The following is a 23,202-nucleotide window of genomic DNA, read 5'->3' as shown; positions in this document are numbered from 1 at the left end:
TGGCTGATTTACAGCCCTTTGTTGTTGTCCATGATGTCCATCATCATCAAAGATGACTCTGCCAGGCTCCTGTTGCCTTGCAGGCTCCTTATACATGCATGTTTCATAAAAAATGACATCATTGCTGCGTATGATCTTTCTATTCATGGGATCCCAAAGTCTATACCCCATTTCACCTTTGTCACCATATCCTAGGAATATGCATTTGTGAGACTTAGGATCAAGTTTGGTGCGCATTTCCCTGCGTATGTGCACGTACGCAACGCAACCAAACACTCTCAAGTGCTTGTATGACGGAGGCTTCCCTGTCCATACTTCTTCTGGCACTTTCCCACCAAGCCTCGTGTTAGGTGACCTGTTTATAAGGTGAACGGCTGTCATAACAGCTTCAGCCCAAAAACCATGAGGTAATGCAGCAAGTGACAACATAGAACGGACCTTCTCCTGTATGGTCCTGTTCATCCTCTCTGCTGTCCCGTTTTGTGGAGGATCATAAGGAGTAGAGAGCTCCCTCTTGATGCCTTTAGCATCACAAAAGTCCTGAAACTGTTTGGACGTATACTCTCCACCATTGTCGGAACGCAAAGCCTTCAGTGTTTTGCCAGTTTGATTCTCAACATGAGCAACAAACTTCTGAAACACTGAGAATGTATCACTCTTCAAACGAAGAGGATAAACCCACACCTTGCGTGTGGCATCATCTATAAAAGACACAAAATATTTTGCCCCTCCCAAAGAAAGCTGAGGCATCTCACATACATCTGTATGCACAAGCTCTAACTGAGCATCTTTCTGTCCAAGAGCTTTCTTGTGGGGGCACTGTAGTTGCCTACCATATATACAATGCTCACAAAATTGAAAACTTGAAAACTTTAGAGAAGGCAAGTAACCCAAACGAGACAATTGCTCCATTCCCTTGACACTCATGTGTCCCAACCGGCTATGCCACATAGAAATTTCCGACAGCTCGGTTGCATTTACATTAGCATGGTGACAAACACCTGCATGCATGAAGTAAAGAGTGTCCACCTTAGAGCCTCTGGCAACAACCAGTGAGCCCTTACTAATCTTCCACTTTCCACTACCAAATGTGGTAACATAATCAGCATCATCAAGCTGTCCAGTAGAAAGCAGATTCTTCTTGATCTCAGGCACATGCCTGACATCATGGAGCATAAGCTGTGAGCCATCTGAAAACACAAGCCTCACATCACCTCTGCCAAGTATCTTGCATGCATGGTTATCACCCAAATAAACCACTCCTTCATTGCCAGCAGTGTACCTGACAAACAAGTCTCTGCAACCTGTGACATGAAAGGAGGCACCTGAATCAATGATCCATGAGTGCATACCATGACCACCTGTAAGAAGTGAATGGGCATCAAGTGAAGAAGTAAATAGGACCTCATCCTCACTGCCACCTGCATGTGACACATTGATTTCTTCAATCTTGACTCCACTTTTGCCCTTTGACTTTACATCTTTGGCTTCATCTTTCTCTTTGTCTTTGCCTTTTCCCTTTTCTTTTTGATCATTTTTCCATTTGTAGCATTGCTTTTTAATGTGTCCCTTCTTGCCACAATAATGGCATTCCAAATCCTTTTTGGAGCGAGACTTGCTCCTTCCCCTTTCTTGGCTTTTCCCCCTTTGCTGGGATCTCCCACGTGCATTCATTGCATTGGACTTTCCAACAGAGTTGTTCTTCCTGTTCATCTCTTCTTGAAGAAGAGCACCCTCAACATCTGCATATGACAGCATAGCATTCGAATTGCTAGTGGCTGTCCTGAATGTGTCCCAACTCTCTCGCAAAGTGCATAGCAAAAAAGTGGCTTTGAACTCATCGTCCATTGCCAACTTTTGATTGATGACCTGGCTGACAATGCCATTAAACTCATTTAAATGGGCTGTCATAGACGCCCCTTCCTTCATCTGAAGACCTATGAGTTTCTTCAACCAATACACTTTGCTTGAGGCACTTTGTTGGGCATACAAGTCCTGCAATCTCTGCCACATTCCCCAAGGTGTCTTCTCTTCACGAATGCTGAAAAGTAATGAGTCTGACACAGACAACATGATAGTAGATCTTGCCAGCTCATCCATATCTTCCCACTCTTCAGCAGTAAGAGAAGCGGGCATCACACCCCTTTCTTTGATAGGCTTGTGCTGCTTTTTCTGGAGCAACACATTGTAGCACTGGGTCTGCCAAATATCATAATTCTGCGAGCCTTCAAGCTTCTTGATGTGAAGCAATGAAGAGCTCTCACCTGTGGTTGCCATAGCAATATGGAACCTTTAATGCCTGGCTCCCTGCAAATGTGCAAACACTGCACCCAAGATGTGCAAACACTGCACCCAAAGCACACAAAGTGCTCTCAAATGTTCTCCCAAGCTTTATCTCCCACTGCGGAAGCACAAATGCAACTTTTCTCCCACTTTTTTGTGATGAAAACACCAAAATCTGGTTGCTGCAGATTTTGGACAGCACCTTAAATGTGCTCTTTTGCCTCTCCAAAGTACTGTACAGCAGTACCAAGTGCTCACCAATGATGTACCAAACCTGTATCGGCAATTTCAGCAGCTGAAATTGAATCTTTTGGTCACTCAAAACAGTGTACAGCCATGCCAAAACATGCATAAAGCTGTGCCAAATCTGTACCAGCAGGTACAATAGCAATAAATGCTCTCCTGGCTGTCCAAATGAGTGAAAATCAGACTTTTACAGTCCCGTACACTGCATACAACAGTCCCGAACAGAAATTGGGCAAAAGCCCCTTGACTGCAAGCTGATTTTTGAGGATTCAAGGCATAAATGTCTTGCCTGCTGCTTTGCCAAGCTCAACAAGCATGAAAACTTGAAAGGCCCCTTGATTTGAGATCAATTTCTGATCATGCATGGTACATTGACGCACATGAAGGCATCCAGAGTGTTCACGATGCTTCCCCTTGGCCACATATACATCCAATACATGAAAGCCCCTTGATTTACAGGCACATTGAGTGCTTGTAAGGCATCAGCACATTATCCACAGCATCAAATGCGATTGCCTGCATGCAAATCAACCAAATCGGCACAAAAGCCCCTTGATTTGCACTGCAATTTGCTGCAATTTTGCCCAAATGTGCGATTTTTCACATCATACAGCATGTATGAGTGCCCTGGAGCAGTCGTACTGGTCGTGCTGAATTCTGATCTGAGGGTTGCCTTTTTCTTTTTTTTTGGTCGCCTTTCTCTGCCCAGCCAACCAGCATGGGCTGCCCAACAGTCACAAGATCTGGCCAAGCTTGGCGCTAGAGGGAGTGCCATCGCTGGTGAGAAGCGTCATCAGCACAGTGCTACTAGGCGAAGGCAGCATAGCGAGCGAAGGCAGCAGCCGTAGGCTGGGCGTCAACATAACTAGGCGAAGCTAGGCGAAGGCAGCGTGAAGCGTGTGCTGTAGGCGTGTGCTGTCTGGCTGCGTGTTGCACGCTAGACGCCTGGCCAACTGGAGTAGAAGCGATAGGCGAAGCGTGAGCTGGCCAACTGGCGTAGAATGCGAACCCAGGCGGACAGCCACCCAACTCGTCGACTGCAAGTGTAGGCGCCACCCGACTCGTCGACTGCAAGTGTAGGCGCCTGGTCGTATGTAGCGCTGCTACTCGGTGAAGAGGCCAGAAGCGACCTGATCCGCCTTCTCTGCTCAACCTTGCCATCAACGCAGCTGTCTGCAACGTGCACCACATCACCAACCTGGCTCTGATACCAGTTGATGGGGAGAAACTGCAATTAGGGTTTAGAGTCATTCATGGGAGACATACACAGAGAAGCAAGGGAGAGAGAGAGAGAGAGAGTTGTGGGGATAAGTCAACTCATGAGGCATGAGTGTGTGACTCCCCTATCACACATGTATATTGCACTAGTACACATAGTGCACTTAGTACATTAAAAGTACTAAGTGTACTATGTACTATAACTTATGGGCTTGTACACACTATAAGGGTGGGCATAACGCCTTTACCCCAACAGAAGCAACCCTGCCTGTTTAGTGTGAGGCACTTTCACTTTTTGAAATATGGAACACGCGGAAACATAGTTGTATACATTCGTGCGCATCTTTAGCCAATAAAACGATCTTTCTGACTTTTCCAAAGTACTATTGGTCCCACAATGACCACCAAACAAGTGAATCATGGGCATCATGGAGGAGTGTCGGTCTCTTCTCCTTGAGAACACATAATCAACCCTTGTAAAAGAGCCAACCGTCCTTAATGGTATAATAACCCAGTTCTAAATAAAGGACCATCCTGTAAGGAGTTCCAAATTCTGGACAATTTGCTTACTGTGTCTTCATACTATCTAAATATTTTCCTTGGATCTCCAACACAGTACTTTGTGTCCAGTGCGAAGACTCACATTCCATCCTCGCCGCATCAACACAAAGACCTGCAAAGAAACCTACGGATTACCAACTAACTCTTGCATTCTGTTCATTCAACCGTCCATGAAGAAACGCTACAGGCCATTAAGTATCCTCTGGTAGCTCACGAGAAGAACACTCCAGAGAATAGCCTCGCAAAACTAAACTATCCACTCTAGCCACGAATGCATTAGCTCAGATGGATCACAATACTTACTTACACCGTAAAGCAAGAATGCAGAACCAAGAACAAAACTCCCTAGAATATCTCTAAAAAATTAATGCAACTGAAGACACACCAACTGGTATATCCTCCCAAGGCGAAGACAATTTCCACTGAAGCCAAAGATTCTCCACCTAGTGCAAATGGCAGCTGTGAAGACACCATGGCTGAAAACTTCCTCTGTTCATGCATGTCGCATGAAGCAATGAAGCACCCTGGCTGTGTGCCTGACCCGAGAAATGAAAAAGCTGAGTTCTCCTTTGCACTCTTTCTCTGGTTTTGAAGAAGCCTCCTCCTTGGAGTACTCCAACGGTAGAATATCCTCCTCTCCAAGATCAGCCAATATTTCCTCCTGTAGAACATAGCCTCGATCTAGACTCTAGTCACCTATGAAACTCTGCACGTGGACCACCATCATTGGCTTCTCAAAGCCCCACATATGCCTGCCAATGAAGGAATCAAACGAAAACCCACAGCTTCCCAAAACTGTTGCATCAACATTGTAACCACCAATACCTCAGTGCACTAGTATGTTCAGACCGACATTTTCATGCATGTTGGTGTCTTAGCAGAGCTTTGTTGTAAATACACAAAGAAGAAATCACCTAGGTGGCAGCGAATCGAAATTTTGACTAAAGGTTGAAGAAAGAATGTATACTTACCTTCCGGTCTTGCTCTTCTGCAAAATACTCCCGATTGACATCGCTCTTTGGAATCACATCATTAGTGTTGATTCCCAGTGCAGAATCTCGCACTTGCACAGGCAAACCGTACTCAAGGTCCAGCAGGCACACTTGGCAGACATTCTTCAGCTTGCTGCAGGTTTGACAGACCTCAGTTTTCTTGTACCGAGCATCCCTACCAGGCCTCCATCTGAACACTGTGAATGGCCGGGTGCATATCTTACATTCTTTGTCAAAATTGGCCTTGGTCTGCGACAGATTTGACAGATTGAGGGCATGGCAGAGAATCCCTTAAGAAAAAAGAAACCCAGAAACCCTAAGGCCGTTCTAATTTTAAATAATGAAGGCAATGACAGGGAAACCCTGACAGAAAAAAAAAACCCAAAAAGACCCTAGAATAAAAAGGAGCAGATTAAGGCCAAGGCAGGCCTCTTCTCTCTCTCTCTCTCTCTCTCTCTCTCTCATACACACACACACACACCCACCCTCTCCAACCATACACAGAGCCATCATTTTTCTCCCTAAAAGCAGGAAGCCCTCGATTGGAAACCCTAAAAGCAAGAAAACCCCGATTAGAAACCCTAAGAGCAGAGTCTGTGCGAGGGAGAGGACAACTTACCATGCGGACGTAAGGGTTGTCTCCTAGGCAAGACTCGCAGATGATGGGGAAGTCAGAGCGCTCCCATCCGTCCGCCTCCTCATCGCGCAGGAGCCTGTGAGCCATTTCTCCTGAACAGAAAGGTAGTGTGAAAAGAGAGGGTGTGTAGCTAGGCTAGTACTTATATTTTATATTTATTTTTTATAATCTTTTTATAATAAAAAAATATTCATTATATTTTTATTTGTTTTTTATAGTCTTTTTGAAATAAGAGAGCAAATTATAAAATTTGCACACACAAAATAATCCATATTTGGTTGAGTCAAAACAACAAAGTAGAATTCAAACGGCCTTCGGATGAGCTAAGGCACCCAATCACACTTAAGGGATAGTGATTAAATGAGTACACTTCACATATGCCATTGCGCACTAATCTAAGCATAATCTTTTTAAGCAATCACGTAAATCTTGTCTAGATAAAAGAGTTAAAGCAAAAAAAATCTTCGAGTGGCTTGCCTTTGTTGGCAAGATAAAGAGGGGGGGGGGGGGGGGGGGGGGGGGGGGCGAACATGAATGAATGTAGAAACTCAAGGGGAAAAGTTTTTGTCTCTTTTCCCCATTTATGGATGAATGTTTGAGCAATTCACCAAAAAAAAAAAATGAAATGGAGAGGCAATTCATAGAATTGTGTTGTGGGTGTTTTTAAACTCATTTGGTAGGAGGTCCATCCACTCTATGATTGATAGGGGACGTTGAGATACCAGCCGGTAGTTGGTGTTGTGGGTGATACCAACTACCACTTTAATACTTACGAGTTAGTGTTATTGGTATATGCGTTTGGGGCCATGCTAGTAGTGTTAATGGATTTGTGAGTGGTTTACCGTATTATTAATATTGGTGTTAGGTATTTGTGCATTTGGGGCCATGCAAGTTTTAATGGCATTGTGAGTGGTTTACCTAATTATTATTGTTGTTATGTGTTTGTGCCTCTGAACGTAATCATGGAGTCTAATTGACTCTAACAAATGTGATTGACACTTGTGAGTAATAGGTATTGTAAGGACCCAACCCTTTCTTCTAACCAAAGGTGGGCCCTAGTATTCAACATTCTAGTGATTCCAAAAAAAATCCTTAATAGATAGGGGAAAAAGTTTCTTTTGTGGGATGGCAACCATAGGTTAAAGACGTGCTGGCCGATGATTCAAGGAGGTATGTTCCATTGCTTATTAGTTTTGTGCACTATAGAGATTCCACCATTGCCATAACACTTTCTTTATTTCAAGGTTCTCTATGGTGGTGAGGTGGAGGCATTGCAGTGTCAAGTGCCAATTTTTCAAGGTGGATCATGCTTCGGAGGGAGAGCTTCTCCTAGCCTTGTAATCACAAAATGAGTAAGTCGTCTCGTGATTGATTTGCCATGGCTAGATGAAAGAAAAGGTGGTTAAATGATCTATGATTTCTCGAGAGCGTTGTGATGTTTGTAGCGTTGCCCGGATAACTATTGCTACAAAATTTTCACAAGAAGTGTTTATGTTCCAAAATCTTGGATTGGCGAATAAAGAGTCACTAGGCATTGGATTGAGGTGAAATTGGCTTGTGAGAGAAAGGGTGGTGGGACAAAAGGGTGGTACAATGCAGCCCAACCACCTTGTCTCAAATGGTTTGGAAGGTACTTATGTTGATCTCTTTCCATAGCTTTGTCTAATTTGAAATGTTATTTACTTTGTAATTCTTGTGTATGGCATTTTGGGTAGGGAGAATTTGATGCTACTGTGATGAAGGAAGAAAAGAGTATTAGGGATCTTGAGGACCCCAATACAAGACATGATTAGGGATCTTAAGGGCCCCAATGCAAGACATGATTTGGTCGTTGCAAAGGTTGAGGTAGAATACACCCAAAAGGCCTACAAGGTATCTTCTTGCTTAGTAAAGTACTTATAAAACTATGTGTGTAGATTTATTGTTGCTTCAATGGGTGTAGATGTTGGCCATTGCCAATCCGGCAAATGGTGTAGGCTTTTTTTTAGTCCTCTACAATTATGATTGGACAGATAAGGACCTAGTAGGTCTTACCAAAGACAAGCTATACTCCTTGGTTTCTGCATGTATACCACCTGAGAGGTATATTCTTCTACGTTGTTAATGAATGATTGTTAAGAACTTTGTAATAATGGAGTGGTAAGTTCTGATTGAGGTTGAGTATGCGGGAAGAAAGAAATATTGCATGCCATGGCTACTACGAAGCTCAAGGATCCTATCTCTGAAAGATACTCCAATGCATAGAAGTTTAGGGGACATATTAAATAGGAGGTGTATTGGTGTAGTGTGCATGCCCAATCTCATAAATTGAAAGATGAGCATGGAGATGGGTTGCTAGAGGGATTTGACACTTAGCTTGGCCGAGCACAAAAAGAGCACATTCATACGGCATTTAGTGAGCTATGGAGCAAAATAAAGAATATAGGAGATGAAAGTGGCCATCTTGAGCTTTTAGAGAGCTTAAAGAAAGTCCTCTATCGGTAAGTGAGCACACCCTTTATAGAAAGTCCTTAGGCATTTGTAGGAATAACTTCTTAACCACTTTTTTCTTTTATGTTGAAGTTGGCTAAAAAAGTTGTGCGATGAGCATGTCATTACAAACCTCCTAGAGGTAGCTGAGGAGTGGATAGGCATGGACCAAGACTCTTGTATGTTCCCCTTATGGATGCATGATTGAGGCATAAATGGTTGGGGGAAACTGTATTGCTCTTGGTGGCTTGATGACCCCATTGGGGAGTATCCAAAAGTGGAGGCATCACTCTACAAAGGTGTGTTCTAGTTAACCATTTGATATTTGTCATGGTTTGGGGATTGGACTACTCATTTCTTTTGTCATCTTTTTTGTCTTAGAGCGTGCTAGTCAACATGCAAAAGAGGTTGTTAAAGAGGTGGGGTCAGCTTGCACGAAGAGCAACAAAGAGAGGAAAGGAGGGAGTCTCTCCAACTCCTCTATCAAGAAGAGGCTAGACTTCTTGGCTACAAAGGCAGCAAGGTTGAGTAAGGGAGGTTCTTCTAAGGAAAAGATCAAGAAGTCTAAAATGCCATCCACCTTTGAGATCAAAAGTAAGTGTGTTCAACTTAATCTTAGCCATTATCGCTTTTTGGAGTCATGACATCAAAATCCATATGGGGTTGTTTTCATAGATGTTGAGAATGTCCATGCCACCTATATTTGAGGCATTGCAACTAGACGTGGCCAAGCTGTCATATGAGAATTAGGCCGGGTAAGTACGTCTACTTAATGTGGCCGAGATGTCGTACAAGGTCATCATGAGGCAATGTCGTGCTTTAATGTTTTGTAATATGGTATGTGTTGTGTAGGATTCCTTTGGTTTTTAGAAAAATACATTCATGAGATCAATTTACAAACGAGGCTTCGAATGAGGTGTACAAATTGTGTTGTTTAGAGCTCAGATCCGAAAATGGTGAGTCTTCATACATTCTTCTAATCAAAGTGAAACCGCCTACTATTACCTGTCTTGGATTGTAATGTTTTAAAGTTGCTCTAAAAAGACTAGCGAAGTGCTAATGTAGAATGAATTCTCTATCAAGCTGTCAAAGAATGTGGCATTCCTTGTTGCAAAGAGTTATGTCGTAGATAGAGGATGGTACATTGTCACATGCTCTTTGCACCATTTTGGCCTTGTTCAGCTACATGCAAATAAACAAGGCTTCAAATTGAAGCAGTCATTACACTACATTGTCTATGGTTGTTTAAATTATTGTTTTCCTTGTTATATTCATGTAGGTCAAGGCATTAGTAATAGGCGTCTTCATCAGAAAGGGTACCAAGCCCTTCTTTTATGACTGTGCGGTGGGGGAAAATGTTGATCCAAGCGCCTTTGACTCTCGTAGTAGTGAAGTAATAGTGGAGCCCATGGAACACGAGAGGCATGGGAATGGTCAATTGCGTTGAATTGCATAGCAGTCACTTGCATTTTTTAAGGTAAAATGGTTTCATTGGCACCTTTCTTTGTGATATGACTGCATTAGAAGAAGAAATTAATCGAGGCATATTGTGTTGATTCAAGGTGGTTGCTTGCTACTTTCACCCAGGAGGGAGATATAGTACTTGATATTTTACTGGTTGTGGGGGCTTGGGAGCTATGTCCAAAGAGTTAGGGCGGCATTGTCTGTGTGTAGGCCGTGTTTGCAGCACATTTGAAGGAGTGGCAGAGGAGTGAACCAAAAGGGAAAGTCAAAGGCAAGGAAATTTGTGAGGATTACGACGACGAGTTGGATAGCGAGGATTATGCTCCTTGAGGATGATAATGCATAATACTCTATACTCGTTATTTATTTCGTTCCTTTTTGTTTAGTTTTAGATTGGACTACTATGTTTTTAATTCCATCGAGCCATATTCCACTTGTGAATCACTGTGTTCACGAGGCTAGTTGTTGAACACTATGTTGACATCGATATCTATTTTATCTTTTTTTGGTCATCCATTTGGTCATTGCTCGACCATTTGTATGGGATTAATCCATGATCGGGTTTAGACAATCCAAGATTCTAGAAGTTGTTAGCTTTGTGACAAAGCTTTCATGGCTTCCTTCATGAAGTTATGACTACTCTTCTAGGTATTGAGGAGTAACCTAGGTGGACTCTAGCCCTTGAGTCTAGTTGTGAGGATTCCAACCAATTATTTATATTCGTTGATTCTATTCCTTGCCTAGATATGCAAGAAAGAGTGTGAAAGTAGGCAGCATAGTCTTTCAAAACCTCTAATGCTCTCACAAATTAATTGTTAATTCTTACTAAACTACACCAAACAAAGGAATTTCTCAAAGCTTAAAGATTATTTTTTCCTACAAGAAGACAAAAAGTAAGACTTGATTGCTCTCACTCCGTGTGTGCTATCTCCTTCTCAACAATCTTCTTGCCTTATCCAAGTAAGCTCCTAAGACTACTTAATTTATTTTTCAAGGTCTATAATTTTTTTAAAAGATTCATTTAAATTTGGTCATTCAAATTTTGTGTGAGAGGTATCCCCGTGCAATAGGAATTAATGCATATTATGTGTTGGTGCATTAGTGTAACCAATCATAATTATGTTATGGATTTAACACACTTATTTAAATGAATATAATGAGATAAATGTATATTGTGTGGGATTTATAATACTCCCCTAGGGATCTACGTGTTTATGGATATTGAAAGGTGTGTGCATGCATTAGTGATTCTTGGATTGATCTTTAAGTTTACTTTAAATAGAAAACATCACTAAATCAATACTAATATAGTTCATTTTGTTGACCAAAAATGGAAACTGAATCTTCTAGTCATGGTGGACGACCAAATAGGTCAACAATTTCTTAGGCTCTAGTGAGTGTGAGTCACAATGGAGTCACGGCATTCGACAAATGTTCTTGAATGGGTACTAATGATGTACAATAATACACTAAATGATGAGTCACTGTGTCACATAGCACCTCAATGTAGGATGCATGTGACAAGAGAAGTAGTGTAGGAGTCAGGTAGCATGTACACGTGTGGGATTGATGCACATCTAGTCAAACATGGCCTAGGTAGCCACATGTGTGAACACGTAATATTATTGCTAGTAACAAACCAACATTATTAAAAGCTAGGCTGGCTGACACTTTGATATGTATGTATACGTGCATAGCGAATTCTTCAAAATCATATGTATTCCTCTCCAAATTTAGCAGGAACAGATGCTATGTGCCTCACATCTACGAGTGCCACATGGACATGGATCTTACTTGCACCGGTCTCTTAAGCAAGATGAGGGGTTGAATATGATCCGATTTGGGCAGTCTGGATAGCTATCCCAACAACTGTCCGACACATGGCCCAATGGTTGGTACATAAGTTGGGCACAATATGAACATGTTTTATGGTATTTTTGATGATGTGTTATGGCCAAAAATGGATGGTCGACCTAAGAACGACTTGCCATTATATATCTATATAAAGGAGGTAAAAGGTCCTCATTAGCGAGATACTATGAAATCAACAAGACATGTAATTGTCCGAGATTGGGTCGAGCACAATCTTGCCACACACTTAAACCATTGATGCCATTGAACAACTTGAAATGGCACAAAACCAAACAAGATAGTAATGCTAAAATTGAAATGACACTAGGAAATAGGGTCAACCCCCCTTATATTATAATTGTATTACCAAGGAATCCTCAAGATAAAAGCTTCACATGCCAAATTTCCAAACATGATTTGTCGAAGTCAGAGTTGATTCCATAGCTTTTGTTGCAAAAAACCTTTCTACCCAATCCCAGTGTACCACACGGACATAGAGTAGGTTGAAAGAACTTGGAGAAGCTCTTACCAATTGAAACTTGTAAGTTGGTCGAATTGTCAGCAATAGAAATGATCAAAATCATTTTCAATAAGTAGATATCCAAGAGATAGTAGCTGAAAAGGACATTTAGGGGTTGGATAGTAGCTGAAAAGGACATTTAGGGGTTGGATAGTAGTGAGGTTATTAATTGTCGGCTAAACCAAAGGTTAGAGAAGCAAGAAAGCATGCCAAAAAAGCTTGTGTAAGGACTAGTTTTTTCTGAAAATTGTCTTTTTTCATCTCCTCTTAAAAATGCACCAATTTCCATGAAGGGGAGAGAGAGAGGTGGCAATTAGAAGAAAATAAAAATATGTTATGAACCTTGACATACTTATATTAATCAATATGGATGTTGGAAGTTAAGCTTGGAATAGCTAGTTTAAGCTATCTTTTTAGTTGGTTTTGTCACTTAATCAGAGTTATCAACAAGTAATAAAATGATGAGTGTGCGAGTAGAAAGATCTAATTTGTCCAATTTGTAAGTTTTCCAAAAAATGAATGATGAACGTGTGAGTAGAAAGATCTGATTCCTCTTGTATTCGTTCAATTTGTAAGTTTTCCAAAAAATGAATCATGCCATTTTGTTATGTGACAGAATTCCAATCCAATGCAGGATTCTCAAATCATCGAACTTTGTTGTGCTGCTAAGTTAAATATAAAGATATTTCTCTTTGAAGAAGATTTTCTAGAATCACTATAATAAATCTGTCCACTTCGGTGGCTAGTTGGCTTCAAACTCTTCATTGATTTCTCTCCACAATGGACCCCACTCCACTAAGTCATCCTTTGTAACCAAGTGCTCATCCTCTCCTGGTTTTGTTAACTATAGAAGTAAAGGGGGAGATAAGACACTATAGCCCATTTTGCAAAACATTGCTTCCAAGCCCTCTCTACCACTACCCACAACCCTTATGGCCTCATTATGTACCAATTTGCACAATGGGATACGATGAGGGTCGACCCCTCTCTTCACAATAAAACTCTTAATGACTTCTTCTCTAGTATTCTAGTTGAAATTTCTTTTCCAAAAACAACTAGGTGGATGGCTAGACGATCAACTTGAATTGTGCTATTCTCAACCACCATGGAACCTGCATGACTACCAGCCCCTTTCTCTTGCGGACCCCTGTGTCCACTTCCTTCTCATGGTGGCTGACCCCCTTGTCCACTTCTTCATCCACTGGGATTACGGATGGAGCTTTGGTTTGCCTCCTCCTCGTCTTTCCCTCAGTAGAGGAGGATCGAATCACGAGCCTCCCGTCTATGGATCGTATTGCCAAATCACAACGAATAATTAACAACAGATTCTCAAAAGAAAATTCAAACACGATAAAGTCATTCCCAAAACGTAAACAAAACAAAACATTCAAGATATTCCCAAACAAAATGAAGATATAAATCAAGATTTTGCCAAAACAAAACATTGAAGCAACTTACTTGGTTTAGAAAAGTGAGGTTTTTTCTTAATCGGAGAACGCGTCATTTTTCCAAAACACCTATAAATAAAAAGATGTTCCCAAGACAAACCATTGTGATAAACTATTCCAAAGACTTCTTTTTGAGCATATCCTCAAAGAAGCACAACCCTTATCACAGACTTTAATCATTTAAATATACCTAGACATTCTAGACAGTAAGGGGTATACATCATCACACGACTCATGGCTTCTCTCCATCTCATCACCACACGGCCCACGGCTCTTAGCTTCTCTCTATCCCGATAGGCCCTTCTCCTATCTACACTAGGCCACCCATCACACCCCACCTGTCTCTTCCCACCTCCCATCTTAGAGGCCTATGCCATCCCCAACAAGAGGGCTTGGCCAATTTCACCAGCCTCTCGTCACACCCCACCACTCCACCTTCCAGCATCCCATCACCCCACCATCTCCAACTTTAGACTCCCTAAAGTCATTAAAACTTACTCATTTTTTAAATATGAAAAATGAATTTCATAAGTGCAAATTGGACTCCATTATTGTAGTGGTTTGGGTCATACTGCTTGGTCGTTGCAATCATCTTACTAACACCTGCTATAATCACAACATGCAGCTCTATCATCGCTTAGGTAAGATCACAGTATGTTGTTACCACGTTTTGGCACAGAGGGCTTATGTTAAAGAAAACCCCAATGGCCCCAATTTTTTTGCATAAGGTTAGCAAAGGAGTCACTCTTAATTGTTATGAAATTCGACAATTGTTCCATTACAAATCGTTCCAGTGGTTGTGGTGGCTATGCTAACTGAAAGGAGATTCTTTACCAAGTTAGGTACATATAATATACCCTATGCAAGTGGATATCCTCCTTGTTTGGGTAGTTGAATGGTTACTATACCATATCCAGTGGCATGTTTAATACTATCATCTCCAAAACGGACCTCAAGCAATGGGTGGATATTTATAAATTCATTTAACCATGAGTGGTTGTAGGTCATGTGATGTGTAGCACCTATACCAAAGTACCACATATCATTACTAGCAAGGGAGCCCCATTGGGCTTAAAGAGGTGCATCAACTCCCTCATGACGCTTCATGAATGTAGCATAAGCTCGATGAGGTCCCTGTGATCGTTAAGGTCTAGATAATGAGCTTGTAGCTCATCATTAGTACAAGAATAATTTTCTTGGGCTCTATGAGATCAATCATAGCTGGGCATTTGCCTTTTGGTGCAACAGTCGTTTTTAACATACCTAATATCATCATCAAGGGCAAGCTTTCTAGATAGTTTTTTTCTCACCCTTTCTTTGATACAAGTACATTCAACCTCTAGCAAGTGTGCCCTTAAGTCAAAAGGTTTATGTGGAGGTGTTGAGCCTTACAAGACATCTTGTTCATCGAGAATAAAAGGTGGCCTTAATACATCTTGCAAAGCCTCCCATTGGAGGCCCAGGAAGAAGGGGCGAGCTTTGATCTTGGCAGTAGCAGTGCTACAACATCAGTAGCCTAGCCTATGATGAGGCTATTTGACAAGAAGCTCGTGGATGAGATCTCAAAGAGGGCTAGACAACCCACAATACTCTATCCCTTGAGGATGATGTTTCAAAAGGTCTCAAAGAGGGCTAGACAACCCACAATACTCTATCCCTTGAGGATGATATTTCAAAAGGTCTCTTTGAAGGGAGCCTTGCCATACACCAACTCGTAGAGAAGAATGCCACCAATTGCTCTGGATCACCTCGAATACTACATAGTCATGCCCCCACGAATGAATGGCATCTCGAAATGCCCCTTATCTGGCTTCACATTGCAGCTTGCATCCGACATCACATGATGGCTCCTTGAAGTAGTTTACAGCTTGTGTGACTTTGATTGTCTTTCCATTGGTGGAGATTGCATAAGGTTAGCAAAGGAGTTGCCCTCGATAGCGTCTCCCACCTAACCTTATTGTCACCCTTGCTTTGGTTAGGCTGGAGAGGTATCTTGGAGGGCTAGACACCTGCCAATCACCTACGTGCACATATATTGGGAGGTGTCTACCTCCCTAATATTGGAGCTATGAAAATCTCTCTCTCTCTCTCTCTCTCTCATGTGATTGTCTGACCGCCACATAAAAAAGTGTAAATAGTGCAGCAAACGCCACATAAAAAAGTGCAAAAAGCAGAGCAAAAAAAAACAAAGCCAACTTTTTTTTCTTACCCTGCACCTCGCTCTCAAGAAAGAAGGCACACTGCTTGCAAGAAAGGAGGACGAAAAGAGTTCTTCGAATTTTAGGGTTTACATATATACAAAGTAATATTTTTTAAAATATAAATATATATCAAAAAGTACAATAAGTGCCCTTGGGCCCTTACATATTTACAAACTTATATATATATACATACATACATATACATATATATATATATATGTATATATATATATATATATATATATGTATGTATATATATATATGTATGTATATATATATATGTATGTATATATATATATGTATGTATATATATATATGTATGTATATATATATATATATATATATATATATATATAAGTAGGTTCCATAATATAATATATAAATAGTAAAATTAGTTATTTGTATCAAAAAAAGTATATCCATTTACATATATATATATATATATATATATATATATATATTATTAAGTAGGTTTTATAATATAATAAACAAGTTGTTACAAATACATGCGTTGAAATTCAGGTTTTATATTGTAACACAATGTGGTGTAGTGCTCTAATCGAGTAGGAATTATTGGGCTGATTTGTGTACATTAATTTCAAAGATTTTTGGCCCCACACAAGTTATTATTAGAATAACTGCTCTTTAATTGCAATTGCTTGAGAATAATTCGGAGTTATATTTAAATTGAGCACTTTCTTTCGTGCAACACTTGTTATGACCACCACCTCTTCTCTCTGTCTCACACGTCCATATTAGTGCAAAATCTTGATCTCTACCTCTACCACCTTCATTCCTTACCTAGTGCTGCTTCATGAGTTAAGGATCCCTCTTGACTTTTGAAAGGTATTGGTAAGCCAAGAGTTTCTTGAGCAGCAGGTTCCTTCGATGTTTAGCTTTCAAGGCTTCCATGCAGTTATATAGTGTAGTGCTAACACAATATTGGAACCATTGTCAGGTCAGATGGATGTGATGGCAAAAGTTTTCTTTGTGCTAGATAGTACATTGTCCATGTATTATATTATTGAGTTCAACAAGAAGACAGAGAGTGCCACAGTGTGCCAACTATAGAGGTGACTGATAGTACTAGCTTTGAATTCCTGGACACAGAAGGTGATGGTGCAGGGCCATCATCCTTCTATACATCTCTCAGTGATGATAATACATAAGATATTGTCGAACTACCAATGCCTCAAAACTCCCCAATCCCATTGGGTGTGAAGAACAAGAAAGCCCCAAAGCAGAGGGTAATGAGAAGAGCATAATCCCTTTCCTACCTGGCAGAAGCAGAAGCCATCTTGCATGCTAAGATAATATACATAACAAACTTCCCTACTAGAGAGAGGGTGGAGCAATTGCCTAGGTTTTATGATGGAAATCTTGTTCTTGAGTTTCCACCACTTGCACAAGACAATGACAATAAAATGGATGTGATGGAACACAAGTATGATGGGCATGTCTGGAAAAAACCACATATTACCAACATGGCCCTGATAAACATAAAGGTCAGGATTAGTCATTGTGTTGGTCACCTAGAATGTTGAAGAGTGGTCTTCTCATATTACTTAAACCGTGGGCATTTCAACAAGGCTTATTTCAAAGGACTAAAAAGGTATCAAGAGGTACAAGGATAGAGGAAGGGAACAATAAGATTATATGTACCCATTGCAAAGAGACCATGCACTATCTAGACCCTTGCAACTGTTTTGTGTACTATGTGATGCCAAAAGATAAATCCTTCACGAGGTTGATGGTGCATGTTGAAGAGCAGAGGCATCCTGTTCAACCTAGTTTTCCAAAGTCTTCTTTGGATGATAGAGAGCAATGATGTGATCAAGATGGACAAACAAGCAGGACCTAGGAAAATCCAGATGACCATTGTAAAAGAGCGCTTGCTATCAACATTCATTAGGGATGAGGATGTTAAGGAATTAGACATGGTCGGGGGAAAATTGCTGGATTTTTTGATACAATGGTGCCGATGGTCCAAGAGCAAAGGTATGCTCTAATTAGGTTTAAGGTTCCCATCTATCAATAGGCATGTCTTGGTTAAATTGATTTTCTATGTGTATAATTACAGGTTTAGAAAGATAGTAGCCAAGTCCAAGAAAAAAAGAGCATCCTGTTGGAAGTGGATTTGATGGGATAATGTTCCTTTGTTAGGACAAGTGTAGGACATAGGTTGGAGTCGAGCGGTTCAGGGGAGTCCGGACATGTGTGGACGGCCAGGGCTATTCTAGCCAGCTAGGGTTTATATCTGGTGGTTTGGTGGAGAGTTGCCCGATTCTCTGAGGGGAGTCCGGACATGTGTGGACAGCCAAGGCTATTTTAGCTGGCTAGCCATCCTGCGGTTAGGTAGAGAGTTCCCGATTCTCTTCTAGCAGGTTCTAGGAGGTCTCATGGCGGATCTCACACTGGTATCACATCATTGTTGATGTGCCACCATCGCCATAATTCGCACCAACTCTTGGGTAAAAAAAAGGCGCATACAGCAAACAGCAGATCGGTGCACCATCGTTGTGAGGAGAGCAAGCTTTTCATCTTTGTCTTCTGTTTGTAGAGCAACTACAGTTGCGAACCGTTGGCCACAAGATCTCGCCAGCCTGCGCAGCTCTGGTGATGACCAAAGGGAGCCAGCACACCAACCACAGCCGGTGCGCAAAGGAGAGAACAGTCTCTCTCCTTCTCTTTTGCCTGCTGTCTGCAACAGCGCCACGAGCCACACAACAGCCACAGCGCCACCAGCACGACAACCAAGACAGTCGGTAATCCTTTCGGCCATAGCAACCAAACGGCGGTCAAGATTTTTTAAAAAAAAGAAGAAGCTGCTATATACAGTCGTGGAGAGAGAAAAAATACTTCTATTTCTCTCTCTTCGCACTCTCACAAGCAAGAGGAGAGAAGCCTCTCTCTCTCTCTCTCATGGAAGAAATAAAGGAGAGAAACACCTCTCTCTCTCTCTCTCTCTCTCTCTCTCTCTCTCTCTCTCGTATACCGGAAAGGAGAGAAGCATCTCTCTCTTTCTCTCTTGTATCGGTGGAAGGAGAGAAAGAAACAGTTGAAGAAGGATGCTTTTTGAAGATCCGTCAATACAAGTCAGACAAGAGGTTTTCTCTCTTGCTTTTGAGGAGGCTATCAAAGCCGCCAGACAACATACTACCGACGCGAGCAAGACGAGCCGGTTTTGGTCAGGTATTCATCTTCATCTTGCCTTCGAATTTGATTTGTTACCATGACCTCAAAAGATTATGAGCACCCTGAGGGTCAGCAGCATGACGATCATCCATCTTTGGATACCAATATGGCTGATCTGGCTGTGGGTGATGTAGATTTACATACACATACTTTATTAGAATCACTCACCCAACATATTGAGCAAAGTTTACTAGTTTTTTCTCAAAGTTTACAGACCATGCAAAAGACTCGTCTTAAGCAGTTGGTCACTAGTTCAGGGTTTCGGAGTGTTCCGGTTGATACTCCAAGGGAATCTACTCCTGGGGGGTCAACTCAAGACACCCAAACGCCCAAGAATCAGGAAGTGGCAACTATGCTCGAGAGCATGAAGCCTCCTGTGTTCCACGGGAAAGAGAAGGAGCATAATAAAGATGTAGTGAACACTTTTTTATAAAAGTGGACGTACTTTCACCTTTTGAAGCGTTCTCATGTTGTTGTTCGCGTGCTCGAGGCAAGTCTCACACTTGAGGGCAAGGCGTACAAGTGGTGGATGAGCCTTGGCAAGAGCGATCGACCTATGAAATGGGCTGCTTTTGAGGCACTTTTTCAAAAAGAGTTCTTACCTGAGAACGAGAAAGATTGCAATTGGGATGCTTGGGATAATTGTAAGATGGAAGGTCTTGTGTTGACCCAATATATTTCTAAGTATGGTGAGATAATTCTTAAGCTCGAAGGTTTGGATGATTTTCAGAAACTATGAGGTTTTCTACGTGAATAATAAATATAAGACTAAGGTTAAAACTCAATATCTTAAAACCTTTTATGCCATAAAAAGTAAGCAGATCTTCGATGAGAATATTGAGAAGAACCACATGGCCAAGACACCTCGAGTTGGAGCATCCGCCGACTTCCGTAGTTCTAAGGAGAACAAACGGAAGGGGACCAAACAAGGTACTGATGTGGTTAAGAAAGCCAAGGGGCCAAGGGGTCCCTTGTCACCGCAAGATTATGATTGAGCTAAAAAGAAAAAATTATGTTTTATTTGCATGGTTGTTGATCATGATAAACAAAATTATCCAAAGAACTGTGGCAAAGATGTCGATAATGCAATGCATACAGTGCAAGTCTTGCCACTTGAAGCTTCTCTGAAGTTCAAGTATACCATACCGATTGCACGCATGAGTCTTATGTAACCTCTATGATGTCGGTACCCTCTTTTGAGCCTTATGATTTGGTTCGGATGCATGGACACATCAATGGACAAAGAGTTCGTGTCATGATTGAGACGATGGGGCTATACATAACGTTTTAAATAAAAATTTAAAATTGCCACAAAGCCCTTGTGATCATAAATACATGGTATCTCTTACTAATGGGCATGATAAGCATATAGAATGGTTAAGCAAGTACCACTTACTATTCAGGGACATGAAATGTACTTAGATTTTTAGGTTATGCATATTATGAGAGTTGATGTTATTTTGGGTTATGCATATTATGAGAGTTCATGTTATTTTGGGTCGTGATGGTTGTTTCATTTAGGACCATCTCTTTCTCATAGTTATTTAGATAATACTTTTGATTTTAAGATCAATGGTAAACAAGTTCGTTTGCAAGGTGAACGTCATGTGCCCCTATCTCCACTCATTCGTTCTGCTGAAGTGGATCGCCTTGTACATGCTCATGAAATAGAAAATCTCTTTTTGTGTTACATGTCTCCTTCAGTTTTGTCTCATGATGATGTTAGTGGTGGCGATTTTAATCCCAGTTGTTTGAGTATTGACTCTCTCAATTTTGTTATATGTGAACAACATTTTAGTGCTATGCATAATAATGAGCAGACTAAAATTTTTCCTAAGCTCACTCAATAAGTTTCTAATTCTTTAAAAAGACTTTTGCATGAATTTCATGATGTGTTTGCCGTCTGGTTTGGCCCTAAGCGCAATGTCCAACATGCCATTAAAGTGTTCAAGGATGCAAAACCAATATGCAAGCCTCCATATGGGCTTAGCGTTAATAGCGCTAGTGAAGCTAGTGAGGTAGAGAGTCAGCTTACTAACTACCTCACGAGGGGCTTCATTAGGTCGAGCAATTTGCCATGGGCATCACCGATTTTATTATTGAAGAAGAAAGATGGTTCTATGCATTTATGTGTGGACTACCATGGTTTGAATGCAATCACGATAAAGAATAAGTATCCGTTACCGCCCGAGTTGATGAGCTTTTTGATTAACTGCAAGGTGCGTCGATACTTTAGCAAGATTGACTTAAGGTCAGGCTATCATCAAGTCCGCATCTGCATGGAGGATGTGCCTAAGATAACTTTTCGTACCAGATTTGGGCATTATGAGTTTTTAGTTATGCCATTTGGTCTAACTAATGCTCCAACTACGTTTTTGATGCTTATGGATACCGTCTTATGCCCATATCTTGGTTGATTTATTGTAGTATTTCTTGATGATATTTTGATCTTTAGTCGCACCAAGGAAGAGCATTTGCAACACTTACGATTAGTGTTTAATTTGCTAAGGCAAAATACACTTTACATTAAAGAGAGCAAGTGTGAGTTCTTTGCCTTCCATTATTTGGGGCACATAATTTCAGCATAGGGAATTCAGATGGATCGTGTTGCGAAAGTAGAGGCACTCCTTAAGTGGCCTCATCCAGCTAATTTGGAGGAATTACAGATATTCCTTGGGTTGGTAGGGTTTTATCATAAATTCATCCGAGATTATGCTAAGTTAGCGATTCCTATGATGGACCAATTAAAGGCAAAGGGTCACAACTTTGTTTGGGGTATTGACCAACAACAAAATTTCATTCGCCTTGAGGTTGCTATAGCTATTGCACGTGTGTTGGCAATATCAGATCCTAATCAACCGTTTGTGGTTGAAATGGATGCTAGTGACCATGCAGTTGGTGCTATGCTTCTTCAAGGAGAAAGATCGGTAGCTTTTGAAAGTAAGAAGTTGGATAGAGATCAGCGGAATAATTATACGTATGAGCGTGAGCTTTATGCCATCATTTATGCTCTGGAGACATTATCTCTATACAGTGCTAAGTTTGAGATTGTGTTTGATCATGAGAGCATTAAATGGTTGACAACTCAAACTGATTTGAAAGGTTGTAAAGCTCAGCGTGTGGGAAGAAATACTCTAAGAATTTGACTTTCAATGCCTTAAGTCGCATGCCTCAAGTCAACTCGTTGAGTTTCACGGGGTTGAGAAGTGAATTTTTAGATTCACTCAAAGGCAAGTGTGAACAAGATTAGTCATATGCATAGGTGTGGAAAGTTGTTACACTGAGGGATCCCTCCCACTCCGCAAATAGTGAGCGCAGATGTTAGTTCCACACCTAGCTTTTCTCTTTCTAGGGATGAGCTTAATCGTTGGAAGCATTTTTCCATCAATAATGGGTACACAAAGGAAGATTATGTGTATCCTTACACTCCGACATTAGGTGCCAAATACTTTATGAGTGTCAGGATAGTCCAAGTGCAGGTCATCCTAGAATTAGGAAGACCTATGCCGTAGGGAGAAGGCAATTCTATTGGCCTGGACCTCACAGGGACGTCCAAGAATATGTTTTGCATTGTCAAAAATGCCAAGTCAATAAAGTTGAGCGTCTTAAGATAGGCGGGCTTTTACAACCCTTAGAGATCCCTGATGGTAAGTGGGAAAGTATCTCTATGGATTTTATTGTAGGTCTACCTACAACTAGCAGAGGAGGCTATAATGCCATTTGGGTTGTAGTGGACAGGTTGACCAAGATGTCTTGGTTTGTTTTGACTAAAACCACAGTGAAAATTCCAGAGTTAGCTCAGCTTTTCATTGAGAATATCTATTGACTTTATGGGCTGCTAAAACCAATATATTTAGTGATAGAGACCAGAAGTTTAATAGTCACTTCTGGTGAGCATTGTTCACAAAAGGTTGGACACAATGCTCAGTATGAGCACTGTTGACCACCCCCAGAGTGATCGTCAGACAGAAAGGGCAAGCAAGTACTCGAGGTTATGCTAAGAGCATATGTGAGTTGACGGCAAACAAATTGGGAAGATTACTTACCAATTTTAGAATTTGCCTACAATAGTGCGAAGCATGTTGCTATAGGCATTAGTCCTTTCATGCTTATGTGT

At 41.1% G+C, this 23,202-nt stretch overlaps 1 protein-coding gene across 1 annotated transcript in view; it reads right to left on the bottom strand.

The window, feature by feature from the left end:
- Positions 1–6,075, bottom strand: part of LOC147620481 (zinc finger CCCH domain-containing protein 40-like) — an 80,057-nt gene extending 73,982 nt beyond the window's left edge. The window contains exons 1-2 of the mRNA XM_086824702.1: positions 5,920–6,075; positions 5,280–5,549 (exon numbers count right to left, since the gene is read on the bottom strand). Of these exons, the coding sequence (XP_086680828.1) occupies positions 5,280–5,549; positions 5,920–6,024 (375 nt within the window). The 5' untranslated portion in view covers positions 6,025–6,075. The remainder of the gene's footprint in view (positions 1–5,279; positions 5,550–5,919) is intronic.
- Positions 6,076–23,202: the final 17,127 nt, after the last annotated feature.

This window comes from Cibotium barometz, chromosome 31 (assembly GCF_041138505.1).
Source record: "Cibotium barometz isolate CiBa-2024 chromosome 31, ASM4113850v1, whole genome shotgun sequence".
NCBI classification, from domain to species: Eukaryota; Viridiplantae; Streptophyta; class Polypodiopsida; order Cyatheales; family Cibotiaceae; genus Cibotium; species Cibotium barometz.
The sequence above is the reverse complement of the archived record's forward strand: the minus strand, read 5'-3'. Positions and strand labels throughout refer to the sequence as shown.